This window comes from Aptenodytes forsteri, unplaced genomic scaffold (genome assembly GCF_000699145.1).
Source record: "Aptenodytes forsteri isolate BGI_AS27 unplaced genomic scaffold, ASM69914v1 Scaffold179, whole genome shotgun sequence".
NCBI classification, from domain to species: Eukaryota; Metazoa; Chordata; class Aves; order Sphenisciformes; family Spheniscidae; genus Aptenodytes; species Aptenodytes forsteri.
In genome coordinates, this window is record NW_008795378.1 from 1,982,532 (window position 1) to 1,998,469 (window position 15,938).

The 15,938-nt window shown below is 46.6% G+C and overlaps 1 protein-coding gene across 1 annotated transcript in view; it reads right to left on the reverse strand.

Moving 5' to 3' along the window:
• Positions 1–778: 778 nt before the first annotated feature.
• The window catches only part of TNIK (TRAF2 and NCK interacting kinase), a 138,951-nt gene continuing 123,791 nt past the window's right edge, over positions 779–15,938 (reverse strand). Inside the window, exons 22-32 of the mRNA XM_019472411.1 lie at positions 15,457–15,583; positions 13,019–13,183; positions 9,384–9,498; positions 8,596–8,766; positions 8,156–8,299; positions 7,357–7,491; positions 6,996–7,096; positions 5,329–5,478; positions 3,903–4,062; positions 3,146–3,285; positions 779–1,283 (exon numbers count right to left, since the gene is read on the reverse strand). Of these exons, the coding sequence (XP_019327956.1) occupies positions 1,200–1,283; positions 3,146–3,285; positions 3,903–4,062; positions 5,329–5,478; positions 6,996–7,096; positions 7,357–7,491; positions 8,156–8,299; positions 8,596–8,766; positions 9,384–9,498; positions 13,019–13,183; positions 15,457–15,583 (1,492 nt within the window). The 3' untranslated portion in view covers positions 779–1,199. The remainder of the gene's footprint in view (positions 1,284–3,145; positions 3,286–3,902; positions 4,063–5,328; positions 5,479–6,995; positions 7,097–7,356; positions 7,492–8,155; positions 8,300–8,595; positions 8,767–9,383; positions 9,499–13,018; positions 13,184–15,456; positions 15,584–15,938) is intronic.

The following is a 15,938-nucleotide window of genomic DNA, read 5'->3' on the forward strand; positions in this document are numbered from 1 at the left end:
CGCTCGGCCGTCCTCTCCTCCTCTGATCCCCTGTCCCGGCACCCACAGCCAAGCCCCGGGGCAGGCGGGCACCTCCGGAGCAACAACAAATGGCACCTCTGTCCCTATCAAGACACACCATTATGTGAAGATCCATATAGAAATATGGATTGACAGACTTGACAAAAATGGTAGCTGATTTTTATTAGTCTAAGGCTAGTAGTTTAGCCATTTAAAATCCATTTCCCAAAAGAGGGGAAAAAAACCTATTATTTTTTCTCTTCTTTAAAAATCCGTTAAGCCGTTGCTGCCAAAAGCAACATGTAAATGTTGGTGAAGGCAAAAGATTTCTAAAATTACCCAGCTATACGGTTATGGCCTTCATCACAAAGATAAAAGGTACATTTATTGTGCTGTCTCTCACCAGATTTAATTGGTAACTTTACAACATACTATATATTTGATGCTAGCAGGCAGACAGAATTAAAAACAGACTTTTTGACACAGTTTCTTTCCCCGTTCTTACAAAGTAGGGGACAAAGAAAAAGTAAAATAAAAAAAAAAAAAAGAAAAGGAAAACTTATAAAAAAAAAAAAAAAAAAAAAAAAAAAAAAAAAAACATCCTAGAAACTTAGTAGTTTAGCCATTTAAAATCCATTTCCCAAAAGAGGGGAAAAAAACCTATTATTTTTTCTCTTCTTTAAAAATCCGTTAAGCCGTTGCTGCCAAAAGCAACATGTAAATGTTGGTGAAGGCAAAAGATTTCTAAAATTACCCAGCTATACGGTTATGGCCTTCATCACAAAGATAAAAGGTACATTTATTGTGCTGTCTCTCACCAGATTTAATTGGTAACTTTACAACATACTATATATTTGATGCTAGCAGGCAGACAGAATTAAAAACAGACTTTTTGACACAGTTTCTTTCCCCGTTCTTACAAAGTAGGGGACAAAGAAAAAGTAAAATAAAAAAAAAAAAAAGAAAAGGAAAACTTATAACCCACTATAACACAGCGTAATCAGGAGACCTTGCGGGGTCCAAGCATGAAAGTCCATCCCTGCCCGCAGCCCCTGCCCCAGGGCTGACGGCACCGGGGGAGTGTGGGGAGCGGTGTTCCTTGGGGCCCTCCGCATCTGCCTCTACAGTGTTAGTCCATGTGTTTAATGTCCTTTAAATTAGAAATAATGCCATGGCGGTGAGTGCCAAATGCTCCTCTGTTACCAGTTCATCATGGAGTTTCTGTTGAGGGTCATGAAAAACACTTGGCTGCTTCCTCCGGACCTCACCGATGCAAAAAATACCTGTTTGGAAGCAAGAAAACTTTATTAATAGTTTTTATTATTATAAGAAAAAGTCTGTTAATTGTCTTAGTGAGCGAGGAAAGCGGGAGCTGCCCCTCACCCCATGGTTTCCTCTGCCTAAACCTCCCTCCCTGCTCCTTTTCTCCAGTTGACAGCAGAAATTTTACGCAGACCCATTGCCCGGTTCTCAGTTTTCTGCGAGCGCAGGGGCCGGAGCTAACCCACACAAGACTCGGATCAAATCAAACCACTTATTAGTAAACATGGTAGTGACACCTCCCTCACTATCCCTACCAAAGAGAGCAAGGTTTGGAACGCCTTAAAAATACCAAGTTTATCACATTTTACTGCCACGGCACCATTTATTATGCAATATTAATAAGACTGCTGTCAGTGGTTTGGATCTTGCTAAAGGTTAACCATTTGGGTCAATATCCTGCATGGGAGTTTGAAATGGTTTTCTTCGGAAAAGTTAGTCCCGGTATTTCAGCTGTTTCTGAAAATAAAGCTCTGGAAAACTACTTTCCTTCAATACGCTCAAAGCACAGAAACGTATCAGGACTCTCTGTGAAGAACACACCTTTTGGTGCTTCTGTCAGGATCCACCAGCATTTGACCCCAATGGAAGTAAGTTGTAAGTTGCAAATATTTAAGGGGACAATCTGAAGCTTCTGTCTTTTTTAAAACCAAAAAATTATTCAATCTTCACACAACTTTAATTGTTAACCATTTCTCCAGAAAGAGAAACATCTGCAGTATTTCAAACCCACCAGCGATCAGTTGGTTCCAGTATTTTAGAAAGATTGAGGTGGGTTTTGTTCCAGTTTTCTTAGAAAAGGAAAGAAACTCAATAGGAGCAAACCAGAAGAACAACCCTTTAAAAACAGTATAAAACCTGCAGAGTCAAGTACTCAAAAGTTAGAAAAAAGCAAACTAGGGGTATTTGAGCAACTTAAACTCAGCTTCTTGGGCAGCTTCCCACGGTATACTCAGTTGCAAGGTTAGGATACATTTTTTCTGCAGAGCTCCAGCCTAACTCCATGCAACAGGTAGGGCAATGCTCAACTAATGAGCAGCTGTTCAATAAACCGATCGTGGCCTCAAACCTTATTTATTGCATGTTATTAACCCTGCTCTGGGGATAGAGCAACCAGTTTCTTCACGTGTTTCATGATCGTGCTCATTACGAAAGAACTCCCTGCTGCATGGTCCTGATTTATCTCAGTGAAACCTTGTGAGATGAGGAAATACCAATAGCGGAAACAGACCTCGGCATTCATCCACCTTCCATGCAAATACTCCTTTTCCTCCAGCAATTTCTCCTTCCCTCATTCCCTGCACCCCTTGCCCATCAGCAACACCCGCGGCAGGGGTCATCTACATGACAGCCGCATTCCCCGTGCAACTCTGGTGCTCCTCCAGAGCAGTATTTATCAATGTCCACAGAAATAGATGGGGCTCCACGGAGAAAATGGTTTTAAGATCACAGAACTAAAAATGCATCAAAATGTTTCTGCACCAGAGCTCAAATCAGGGTCACTTACACATCCTTAGCGCTACCATTTCTCAGCTTTTGCAGAGTTTACTTGGCAGCCTCAATAGTTAATGTTCAGATGCAAGACTTGGGAGAAAGGCAAGCCAAGTCAACGGAGATCTCAGCTTGAGGTGGAAGAGATCTTGCAGATCTTCCCACCACAAGCTGAGGTCTGCATCCACTGGAGAGAATTAATCGGGAGTGGGTTTATAGGCACTGCTTATTAAACAGGACCTTCAGATTAATTATGAACCTCAAGATAAACCAAAGTCTAAGTAGCAGCTGGCTGTAGCTTAAAGCATGGATGCAAGCTTTGAAGTGGACTTACCTTATCATTTCTTTCACATAGAAACTTTAACCTTTGAGCTCGCTTGTGCATAAATACTCCATCCAAATGTCCCGTCTCCACTGATCGGATTTCAATAGCTTTCTCTCCCCAGCCCATTATTTGATTGGAATGAATGTAGGCTGTCAAAAGGAAGCATTTGGTAGGTGTTACAACGTGTGTTGAGCTAAATATTACGCAACAGGCAGAAAAGCTCTCATCAGCTGTTTTTCAAAGCTTATGTAGATCAATGGCAGAGTTCTGACTGCCGGAGGCACAGGCGGCCAGGCGTGTGCCCGCAGGGATAATAGCCTCTGCATAGCACTTTTCATCCAGAAATTGCTGAGTAATTTAAACAGAAGAAGTATAACTTCTTCCGATTTCTGTGGGCGAGGAGCTGGGCAGTGGCTTGCCTCCATGGGCTGTGGAGCTGAGCAACAGCAGAGCCAGAAGATCAACCCAAGCGCTCCCAGCTCCACACTCAGCCCCTCTTCCACTCAACACAGTATCCCACCAGTGCAACAGCTTATATTATCTTACACTTATCTTATACTTAAGATGAACCAGAGCTCAAATCTTCAAGATTTGCTCTTATTGCACAGGACCAAATCGTAGAAATTTAGCAATTGCATCTCTTATGTGGCTGAGAGAAATCTCCTTTGATAAACAAAAGCCCAAATGACTCCATCTCAGCATCCTCGACTCCTCATCTTACTTGTCATTTGTATTTTATGCAGGTGAAGAGGAAGGGTTGACCTACCCACGGAAGTAGGCATTTCTCCCCACTGGAGCACCACATCTTTAGTTATCCGTCCATAGGTGTTCACATATACGCCTTCATCCTCATAGCACACAAGCATCTCCATCCCATCTGTTTTAGGCAGGATGACAATGGCGTGAGGAGTAATATTGCCCTGAATCTGCAGTTAAAATAAACGCTAAAAGTCAGAATTACACTGAAAGGAGAAAGGGGTAGGGGGAAGGAGCAGAGCCTTAGAAACACAAAACCCCAAACCAACCCGAGGACAAAACCCTCCCTCGATTCAACAAACAGGCATTGGCTTTCAGAGATAAGCTGGAAGGGGAATAAACTGTCATGTTTACCCTACCATCAAAGCTGTCTGATACGTCAAGGATAAACAGGTTCAGCAATTACAGAGAGATCACAACACAAGCCCCCGAGACTGACGGCTGACACTTGGCTGTAACACAAATAAGTGACTGCTGAATCCATCTCTTATTCAAATTAAGGCAAATAAACCCAGAATTTTACAGGCAGCCCTAGGGAGTAAATATTCCCATTTTTTTTTAGCAATCAGTCTCTAGCTCCAAGGGCAGCTACAGTGACTTTCCACCCATGTCTGCCTTTCCATAGCTAAGACAACAAAACTATCCCAAACCGCCCCAGTATTTCTCCCTACAATTCTTGCCAGCTCTCACAGAGGAAGCTCTGCGGCTCAGATCAGATTCAGCAGTTCCTGGATTTGATTAGTGCCCCCGTTTCTCCTAGACCAGTTTCTCATGCTGCTTGGGCCAACAGCATGGATGGAGCTTAAATAAGCCAACAAGAAAATCCTCATCTACAGTATTTTTTGTAGCACTGGCTCTCTCTTGAAATAGCTGATGGAGCTGAGAGAGGTCCTGTGGTGAGTCCCTGCTGTCAGGGAGTTTGGGAGTTTTGAGCAGCAGGCTTACTGAGATTTGGGCTACCTTAATCCTGCAACCCTTGCCTGGGCAAACTATACTGCCTCAGCAGGAACAAGTAAGCGCTGGTGAGCACATCTGGGACACCGTGCAATGGGACAGTGCGCTGGGCATCCAGCTCTTGGTGGGGCTATGTGGTCCAAAAACCAAGAACCAGGTTTCATGTTACCTTGCCCTACAGAGAGCTCCATTACCACTCCACGCAGCCTATGGACAGATTTTCCTTTCTGTGGGACATGGCAACCTTAAGCCTGATTGCTTGGGCTCGAGGACAGAAATAGCCTGAGCGAATAATGAACATGAAGTATGTGATACCTCCGAGTCCTCTTTAAGCAAGTATCAATGAAGATGGCACCAGATAATGTCATACCCATGGCAAGATGTCACCTGACTGGTCACCATTTCTAAGACCACCAAGGGCCCATCCAAACCTTGCTGGTGACCGGCATTAGCCATGCAGCAGCACTCCCCTGTGTACTCACGTGAGATGGTATGTAGATATCATAAGAGTTCCCAGAATCTACATCAATCACATGGAAACCAGTGTGTGATCCAAAGATAACCTTGAGTCTCTGACCCTCTTCTACAGTGAGATCCACGAGCAACGGCTTGTGCTGGAGATCTGCAAAAGACTTTTATAATCCCTTCAGTGAGTATCACAGAAAACCAACAAATCCCCATAGCAGCAGCGTTACACGGTTTTGAAATCATGTTTGTTTGACTGTTTCTCCTACTAAATATGTGGTTATTTATGTTCCTGTCTCTCTGTTCCTATGTCAGATGCCTCAGAGGATATTACCCACTCGCTCCAGCCATCCCAGCAGATAAGCGCTCACCCTTGCCAAACACAGCTCTTTTCCCCCAGGAGCCCAAGGCCAGCCTGAGGATTTGGACTCTAAAGGAAGGTGACAGCTCAATTTTACATGAGCACGCGTGCAGCCAGCGTGTGGGGACTGCCTGATGCTGGTGCTGCTCAGGGTAACAAGATCAAAGTCTGCAGAGAGCTGTGACCACCCACCTCCTCTCTTGGCAGGGATCACCGCTCCGGTTTGGGCAGCTGAAATGAGTTACATTAGCAAAGACCTACTTATTCCTGTTCAATCTAACCTGCTGGATGCAGGCTGGGACCAGCTCCCTGGCATGGACCGATCCAGGACAGAGTATCTCTCCATGGCTTAGGTCCTCAGCAGGAGGGTGAACACCCCCAGGGAGAGAAAAGGGCTCCTGGCTCTCTGTGCAAGGACCACTCTGACTCCTGACAGGGAAAATCAGTGAGTGGTATTTCCCACCATCCTGACAGATCCCTGCCTACAAGGCAAGTAAAGGATGCTCAGCCCCCCGAGACTGGAGGAGCAGCACCAGGAGCACTAACCAGCGCCCTCACCAGAGCTGGCGGAGGCTGGATCCCAGGCTATTTTAATGATGCTGAGCTCTCCATGCTACTGAGCCCATTTATTCTGGCTTTTGTTCAGAAAAAACAAATGTGACCTAATACTGAATAAGCCCATTTGTGCTGGAAGGGTGCAAAATGAGATTACTCGGCATGAATGTCTCCAGAAGGCATTGCGCCTTGTGACTTGTCTCTGCACCGAGCTTAGGATGAAAAGAGCTTTAAAGTACTAAGTACAAAATACCCGTTGGCAGGTTATAGAGGAGAAAGGTCTCACTGAAGGAAACTGAGGTAGATGAAAAGAGAGAGAAAAAGAGAAAGAGTGGGTCATTCTCCTGGACTTTCTGTCTTGAAACAGAATCCACATTGCAGAAGGGGAGAGGACCTTGCAAAATAAAAATGGAAAATAATGCCAACCTGTTTTCATACTATATGTGAAAAATTAATCAGAAGTTAACCCCCCACCCCCCCCCACCCCCCAAAAAAAACCCCAACTCAATTTTACTCATGGACACTTGGTCAGCTTTCTGCAAACTTTCCAAGTAAAGCCTGCCAACATAAGCTAATATTAACGCTTAATTGCTAGCCATAAGCAGAATGTATCCCATCTCTTCAGCCAGAATGTATCCCATCTCCCATGCCTGTCAGGTATCCCGAGGAGCTCAGCTACGTAAGCAAGATGCTTTTCTGCTCTGCATAGTACAGAAATCTCATGTATTTACAATTACAAAGTGTATTCTGGTTAAAAGATAAACATACCTTAAATGCCATAAACTTATGATATGGTTTAGGAGCCCAAGCGTAGATCTCTACAGCATTCTTTAAGGCAATCACCAAGAACTTGATTCTTTCATATTTCACTAAAATAAAAATAAAACCAATTTTTAAAACATTCACTTTCTTTCCAACAAGACTGAACAACTTATCTCCAGGAACAGCTTCTCAGGCTATCTGTTGGTTCTCATTTGGTAAAGTGTCCACCTAATACATATAGATGAGTATTAAATTTCTTTGTGGCTGTGGTCTACCCATACTTTTAAGAGAAATTGTCAGGTCAGATCTAAGACTAGAGAAGAAAAATGCATCCTTCCAGACATTTTTTTCTGGAGAGGCCACTCACCGACTTTGTAGTGGATGCATCCCTCCAGGTCCCCAACTGTGATCCAGCCCTGCTTCTTCTCCACTTCAGGGTCATTGTGTAAAATCCTGTTTCTCAGCCAGGAGAGATAGTACACGCGCAGCTTGTTCTTCTTTCCTGTTGGCAAAGGAAACTTCCCTGTCAGAGCAGTGCACGTGTGCATGGAACATCTTGAGATTTCAGTGCTTATTTTCGCTCACAAGATGATAAAGTTTGTTTCACAATGAAGTTGAAAATAGCAATTCAATTGTTTTTTTTTTTTTTCTTGGGAAAAAAGGAATGGAAAGCAGAGCCCAGAAATCACCCCATGAGCCTGATTCAAGAGCTCCGGAGCTCCTGGCTGAGCCCGGGGACAGTGACAAGCCCATGGCCCTCACGATGCTCGGGGGACCCCGAGCACAGCCATGGTCTGAGCTGCAGCCCTGAAGCCATGGTTCATGGCTTCCTTGGCTAGAGCCGAAGAGACCCAAAAGCAGAGCTCACTGCCCCCTCAAGCCGTGACTACCCACCTTGCCGGGGTACCTGCCTGTATTTTGCACCTTTCGTTCCCTGCTGAAGGAGGATGGAGTGTTGCAGATGAAGCGGAGCTGGCAGGCAACAGGAGCAAATTGCTCTCAGAGGCATTCTTGCAGACCTAACGCCTTTGATTCTGGAATAAACCACCTCCAACCTCCCCTGGGAGCTTCCCTCTGACAGCGGTGCGCAGGTTTTGTCTGAGCTGGAACTGCTCAAGAATATGGCCAAGAAGGTTAACGATGAGGTGAGAGCACAAGAGGCGTACCTGATATTGTCACAAGGACGTTAAGACCCTCGAGTACGTCCATCTGTTGAAATCGCCTTCTGTTGATCAGGTTGTAGACCTTCCCTTGTCCGCTTCGATCCAGCAGCATCAGGCCATTTTCTGTGCCCACTAGCAGATTCACACCTGAAGAGGAGAGGGCAATGGGCACCAGGAGCCATGGCTGCTCCCAAGGACAACACCCCAAGCTCGTCTCTGCCACCACTGAGAGAGTGACTGATCCCAGCTAAGGCTGTGATCTTCCCATGAACATGAAGAGTCACTCTTACAGCGCAGGGACTCGGGGACATTAGCCTTGCCCAGGATGGAGAAGGGGACAACCAGAGGCAGGGGCTCGGTTCTGTGATAACACATTCATGTTTCATCGCCAGCCACACGCTCTGGAGAGCTTTGCTGAGGGCATGGCGTGATAAGGGGCTTACCCCACAAAGCAGCACAAAGTATCTCCGAGTTGAAGCGCTTCTTGTATTTCCTGATCTCCGGGGTGTCGCTGTGGGGACGGATGTTGGTGGGGTTGACGTTCACCACCGAGATCTTCCGGGCTTCGTTCAGCTTGGCCTGCTCCTGTCTGAGCAGCTCGCTGGTGAACAGGGCTTGCAAGCAAACACAACAAAACAGTGAGGTGTGATGGATTAATTGTATGTACCTCTTTCTGTCAGGTTTTTTTTTGGAATAGGAAGACAATACTTGGTTTATTTTCTGATGTCATTACTATGTTACGAGCTATTAGTTTGAAGAGGGATCATCTATTAGTTTGAAGAGGGATCATCAGGATTTTCTTGTGGGTTGGAACCACCACCAAACCCGTCAGCAGGTGATGACCCCAGACCTCTAGCCCTGCCTACTGAGCTGACTAGCACTATTTGCTGCCCGCCTGCCCACATCCAGCCATTTTCAATGGCTTCTGAGCAACTGCCAGCTTTTTGGAGCGATTACCACCTCCCAGTTCTGCCAAGAGCGTTTCTCCCGGCTGCCCAGGCAGACAGGTGGGTGGATTTCTGCTGTTCTCTGTTTTCTCCTGGACCTTTCTGGTGGCGTTTCACTGCTGGGGGAGAAGAAGTTGGAAACTGGAGAGCACAAGGATGCAGACACGAGCAATGTTAGGACAAGAGTAAGTGAAATGTAGAAGAGGTTCAGTGGGGTTATTCAGGCTCCATGACCTGGTTTCCACGAGGCCCTCCCCTCTCAAACTGGCCCCATTGCCTCCTACCAGTAGCAGATGACTCTTCGTCCTCATCTTCATCTTCATCAGTAGGTGAGGTCTGATACACTCTGGTGTCCACAAAGGGGGTGAAAGAGGCTTTGGTGCTACTTCCCATACCATACTGGAAAATAAACAGCAAAGAGGGAGCTCAGAGCACTGAAATAACAATAATTTTGTGTATGTGTGTGTATGTAAGACTTTCTAATTAGCAGACCCAGTGCCTGCCCCTGCGATGCCCTTTTTGAGCCCTCTATGAACATTTGCTCCTCCTCCCCCATAACTAATCAGGAAAAACATTAAATTGGATTTGTGAGTGTCCATGAGCAACAGAAAATGAGAGGAGCAGGGCCCGGCTCTGCTCTCGTCTCGCAGGCAGAAGCACAGCACAGCCATGAGACCGGTTAGCGGAGAAGCCGCAGGGCCAGAGGCAAAAGTCAATGCAGGTAAAAACCAACTTGTCTGCACGTAACACACCTGTCTTAAAAGCCCGCTCTGCGATGTCAGGCAGGTGAGAGTTTGCTTTTCCCACTCTCCCACCTTGCAGCTGAGCTTGGCAGGATGGCGCTGGGAGCCCCCGGAAAGCCCTGGCATGGGGCAGCTGACACGGACCAGCGACCACTGGAGTAATTCAGAGCTGGAAAAGGTGGGACTGTTGCTTTCCTTGTGCCAAAGCCAAACGCTAACTAGCACAGTCTGAGCAAAGATTTTATTTCAACAGGTCATGGAAATCTATTTTAGGACCTGTAAAGCATAGGCAGGAGAGCTCGTACGGCCGTAATACCGCTCTACTTTTGCTGCCCGTTATCTAGGGGTTCGTTGGGCTAAGCCCAAAACATTGATGCCCCTGGGAAAGTGGGTGAAGTCAGCTCTTCAGCAAAATGTCTACTTTTCGTTCTGCTGGGCTGTTATCGCTGGTCCTCACACCTATCACTGAGGCAGGACCCAGCAATGCCCCTCAGTATGCCTGGCTGCTCCTGTTTTAGGAGGATCTTAAGTGCTGGAGATGGGGAAGGCTTGGGGTGAGCTATGCAATGCTTTAAGGAAAGCTTTTGAACAGGGGGTGTTTGGAAATGCCTCGGATACTCAAGCTCATCTGAAGATGGCATCTCCCACATTGCTCCATCCCCGCCAAAGTCTGGTCTTCAGCACACCTCATGGGGGCATCACACACAGGTCGCTTGCAATTTCAGTAAAGTGTTTTAAATTATCTACAGCATTTCAGGTGGGACTGCAGAAAGGGCCGTTTCTAAGCTACCAAAACTTAACCTGAAGGTATCACAGGGAATGTCAGAGCCAATACTTTGCCAAGGGAATTTGGAGAGGAACAAACTGCAACATCGCATTGCTTTCTTTTTAAAGCCATTGCTTTGTTAAGGCAGAAAACAGGGCTAAGACCTTCTCCCAGGAAAAAGGAAATCCCTGCCTTGGGAATCAAAGTGATGTGATTTTCCCCCCACGTTGAGCAGCTTATTTTCCTACTCCAGTATTTACCCAGGATATGCTTTATGTATGACCTCTGTTACGAGCTGTAACAGCAGCAAAACCCAAGTCCTTCTGCAGCAACAGTACTGCTCACACTTTTCTTCCTCAGGACATTTTCCTTCCCTGAAATAAATCTTTCTCAGCTTTCACATCACCGAGTCACCAGAGCCCAGGCTGCTCCCTGCGCCCAATGCCACTGCCACAGCCCCTGGATGGACAACTACCATGGGGACAAGCCCGTGCCGCAGGAACATGTGCCATGGGGAACACCACCACCCTGGCACATCTGTACCGAAACTGGGTTGGGCTCGTACCTGTCCTCCGGTGGGTGACGAAAAGGTTTAGGAGCAAAAACTTTCCAAGCGTTTTGGGGCTGGCATCCACGGGCGAGCTGGCATCCATGCCCTGCGCCTGCCAAAACCATGCTGCGCATCCCGCTTCCCTCCCATCTCTATATCCCTGAGAACCCGCCTGTTTCCATAGAAATGGGATGGATTTCCAGAAAGTACATAGTAACCGAGACCCATGGAAGGAGTTAACAGCCTGAGGCAGGGAAGGCTGCAGGAACAGATATCACATTTACATACACGGTACGCCATGATATTTGTGTGTGCATGTAAGATAAACTCATTACTTTATGCTTCTTTCACATCCAAGAAATACGCATTTCTTTTCCTGCACTGGATGCCTTTTCCATAAAGCACCAACAATTCAAGGAGGGGAAAAATTCAGTATTTACAGGGATGCCTTCCAGCTGAGGGGCAGGTGCTTTCCGACAAATGCATTACGAAGAAACACCTCATTCCAATGCACCGAGCATTTCTTTTCTTTGCTCAGATTCAGCTATTCTCCTAAGAAGCTGGCACTTTAACAACTTCCAAGTCCCTTATTTAAATGTTAAGACCTCATCTTCCTCCAGGTCCTGGAGGAAATCTCCGTGGTGGCCTACAGAGACAGCATCAAGCTGCAGGGTGAGGTCGTGCTTGCTCCCTTCTTTTTGTTCGCAGCACCATGAGTCACCTGGAAGCCTGAGAACTAAATCCCCAAGTTTCCACTTACACCCACTCCCGGCTCAGTCAGCCCTAAAAATGCAGTTTTAGAAATGGAAAAGATCATCTTGGTTGGTATTCTATAAATGAATATATTTAAACCCAATCTTTGCATACTGTCTGCCTGTGTTTAAGCAGTCCCAGGATGACCGTGGAAGGTGTTACTTTCAGGATCAACTCTCTCATCACTGCTTTTAAAGGCAATGAGGAAACAGATAAAACCTTGAGGTCAAGTCACGCACCATCTGTTTTTACGTTTTATCAATGCCCAATTCCAAGCAATTTTTATTTTTATACTGCTAGTAAAAGTAAACTGTAAAATGAGTACATCATTTCTATGAAAGAGAATATGATGACAGAACTTTTGATGTATAACCAACAAAATGAAAAGAAAAAACTAAATAAAATAGCTTATTTAGCACCAAATGGGCTGATTTTTCACGGGGAAAAAAGCGAATTGTGCCTGATTCCCACAGCTGGTGATAGTAAGCAAGAAACACCAATTCCCTTGTCTTATGTGTCACATCTTGTACTTTCTAGACTTTTTACACCTTATACAATGTTAATGTTCAATAGTGTCCCTGTAAAACAGCTGCCAGGGGGAAATACTTTGCCATGACTGGAAACACACAATTTTAAAGGTGTGCAGATTTTTGCTAGTGTGAAGAACTATCCAGAATTTTGTTGACTTTGGTTTTTGCTAACCTTTTGAGTCATGTTAAGTATCAGAGATCGCACAGGTGGAAGCTGGGCCCAACTGAAGTTAATGGCATCTCTGGCTCTCATAATTTTCTCTTATTTCCAAGTGCAAAAAAAACCCCAATGGGGACTGTCACATCAGTTGGCAGCATTCAAGCCATCACCACCAAAACTCCAGCTGGTGGGCTTGAGAGAAGACCTAATATAAATTTCTACCATCAGCCACAGGAATAACCCATCAGATTCCCTTGTATTTCATTTCCACTACACTCACCCACATGGACCAGAAACAAAGAGAGAGAAGAGCCAAGAAAGCCAGGGAGGAAAGCAGGAAAGCCCTTTTACGGGGCAGAGATGTTAATACTTGTTTAAAGCGATGCAAAGGAGAAAGAGGAGCCCCCCAGCACCTACTTCAGGCACCGAGTCCATGTCCTGCGCATGCGTGGAGACTCGCCCCAGGGCCTCGGTCGGTGTGCCCGCAGGCGAGTGGCTTTGCTGCACCAGGTCAGGTAGATTGATGTGACCTGCAAAGCCATTGCTGGCTGCGTGGCCAGAACGCTTTTTTTCACCAGAGGTCTGCAGAGACACAAGGCATGAAGAAGAAAGAGAAGGGGGGAAAAAAGAGAGAAAGGAGAGAAAAAAACCAAACAAAACCAAGTCGTTGGCAGTCCCCCAGTTCCCAGAGCCAGCGCAGGAGAAGGACCCTCTCTGTTTCCATCCCCATGCAATCCGGCAAGCAGCAAACCAACCCCCCCGCCCCAGGAGAATTTAAAGACAGGATTAATCACAAAGTCAATACAGAGTCATTAGCCACGTTACAGCGAGAGAAGCCTGATCACCGTTGTTTTGAGACAAGGAACATAGGGCAGATTCTGCTCTTGCCACCATGGGTGCAAACCCCATGGCCAGCTCTCCTCCCCTGCAGCCACCAACCATAGTGACAGCAGAATCTGACCCCTCGATCAGCATTAGCCGTAACAGCTTTGCACAGCTACGGCGGTGAGTAGCCTGACTGCAAATGCCAACACAGCCCCCGTTGCATGTTTCTGTAACCCAAAACAGCAGTGAACAGCGGCAGCATCGGCAGAACAATTGGCATCTTGCTCTGCGCACAAGGTTCCCGGGGCTTCCCCGGGGCTCCCCTTCCTCTCCATCCCCAGCTTGTGCAAGGCAGGTGCTGGGAAGTTTCTCCCTTCCCTACCTATCGTTTTGAGATATTTGCCATTTTGATGAATCCCACCTACCTGGAGCACATCAACGAGATCGTTACAGAGACTTGCCCAATTACTGGGATTAGTGGAAGACTCCTTCTGAATAGGCTCACCAAGTTTCTGATCAGTCCTGACAACATTTGTCTTTTGATCACTCGTTACCATCACCTTGAACCACCTTGCCATCCCGCCAATGAGCGAAAAGCCCATTGCCCAAAGCCCACTGACCTCAGTGAGTCTGTCCTCTGATGGCTACGGTGGTGGTGGTGAGCAAACAATAGCACTCAGCAAGAGGCTGCAGTTTGGGTTTCTTATCACGCTCCCTCCTCCCAAAGGAGTTTCCCAGTTGCTTGTCTCACCTGTGGCTTTTAAACCCTTCTGCATCACTGTGTTCTCAAACGGCCTTGCTGGTGTGGCATGTGTTCTACAGTTGTGATGCTTAACACCAAGCTCATTTCAGAAATGGCTGCCTGTTATAGCAGTGACTTGTTCTCCTGCTCAACCGCATCACCCTCACTGCTACAAGGATGCGCAGAGGGCTGCCCAGGCTGTGGGGATCCCTGCTCTGAACAGCTCCATGTCAGTGATGGGTTAGGTGGGCTATGCATTGCTGCCCAGCTCCGAAACTTGTGGAGGAAGGCAGCAAATATGCTGCAACTTCTTTTGCTAACTCCTTCCTCTCTTTCAAAGTTGTATTCTTTTTTTTTCCCCCTTCATATATGAGTATTTTATATAAATGGAATTAATAATTAAAATGCTGCTCAAGCCTAGTTTGCATTTGATCTAAACATTCCTCCTTTATGATTGCTGACTCCAACCTTCCCTCCCTCCTCCTCCTCTCCCATCCACCTCCTTTACATGCCGGCAGGAGAGTGACTCCCCTGTTTTACTAACTGCCAGAGCCTCCTGCCCCCTCACCAGGAGACCTGCTACCCGTCTGCATTTCCAGCAGCATTGCCAGCATGTTCCAGCAACCAAGAAACTGAGAAACACCGGGGGAGATCTTCCACAGCCAACTGAACGTGCCTCCTCTGCCTCACTCCTGCAGTACCACCAATCAGGATTGCTCCCACTGCAGCCTTACCTCCGCAAGGCCGGAGCTGGGGACGGGGGCTCGCATCCATGTGGGATGCCCAGTGCACCCTGCAGCTGGCTCCTGGGCAAGCGCAGGACGGCTGGCTGCTGGGGAGGAGGGCTGGGCCCTCCCCGAGCAGGACCAGCCCCTGGTAAAAGCCTCCAAATGCTATACAAACACTGCACGCCTCTGACGGTTACACGGTGGCAAAGGTTGGGAAGAAGAGGGGAAACTTTGGGCCAGGTTCCAAGTGTATCAGCTAAATGCTGTAAACTGAAGATAACTTCTGTTGCCTGGAGCTATTGTGGGATTACGGCAGAGTAATTTGTACGAGCATCCTCCCCGCCATGCCCTGGCATTACTATTCACTGCTGTTTGTAGTTCTGAGAAACATTTGCACTTGTCACATTTGCTCCGAGTGTAAATTGTATTAACGAGAGCGCTAAGGAGCACAATTTACTCAGTCATTTTGTGTTCCGAACACACAGCACTGTTAGTTTTTGTGCTTACATGGGCAAAACCTCCTGAAGATGCTCCATGGAAATACTTGTTTTACAACTTACCTCCCTCACCATTAAAGTCCCTTCCCTTGAAATATTGCTAAACGTATCTGCATGGGAAGTCTCTAGCCCGTGGGTTGTCACCATTCCCAGGTTGTACGGCTCATTGCTTCCAGGAATTCCTGTTGGTCTGAGGACAGAACGGAAAAGCATTAATGATGAGTACTTCCTTTGCTAAACTAGATGAAAAATCCTCTAATACAGTATTATTTCAATAAGGGTAAGGCTTTGTATCTCACAGGAAGAAAAATTAGAAAATATATCCACTTAAATGTATGGGGAAATTATTTATGTTGTCAAATACAGCAGCAGGGTCAGGTTGATACACTACAGATAGAACATGGAGACCAAAGAGAAGGGCCTTTCTCGTCCCAAGGTGCCCTAAGAGGAGCACTGCCGAACAGGTAACGAGGAGTTGCAGTCCTGCTCTACCTCACATCATTTTTTCTACTTAAGAAAGTTTTGGGGGGGGGGGGGGGGGGGGG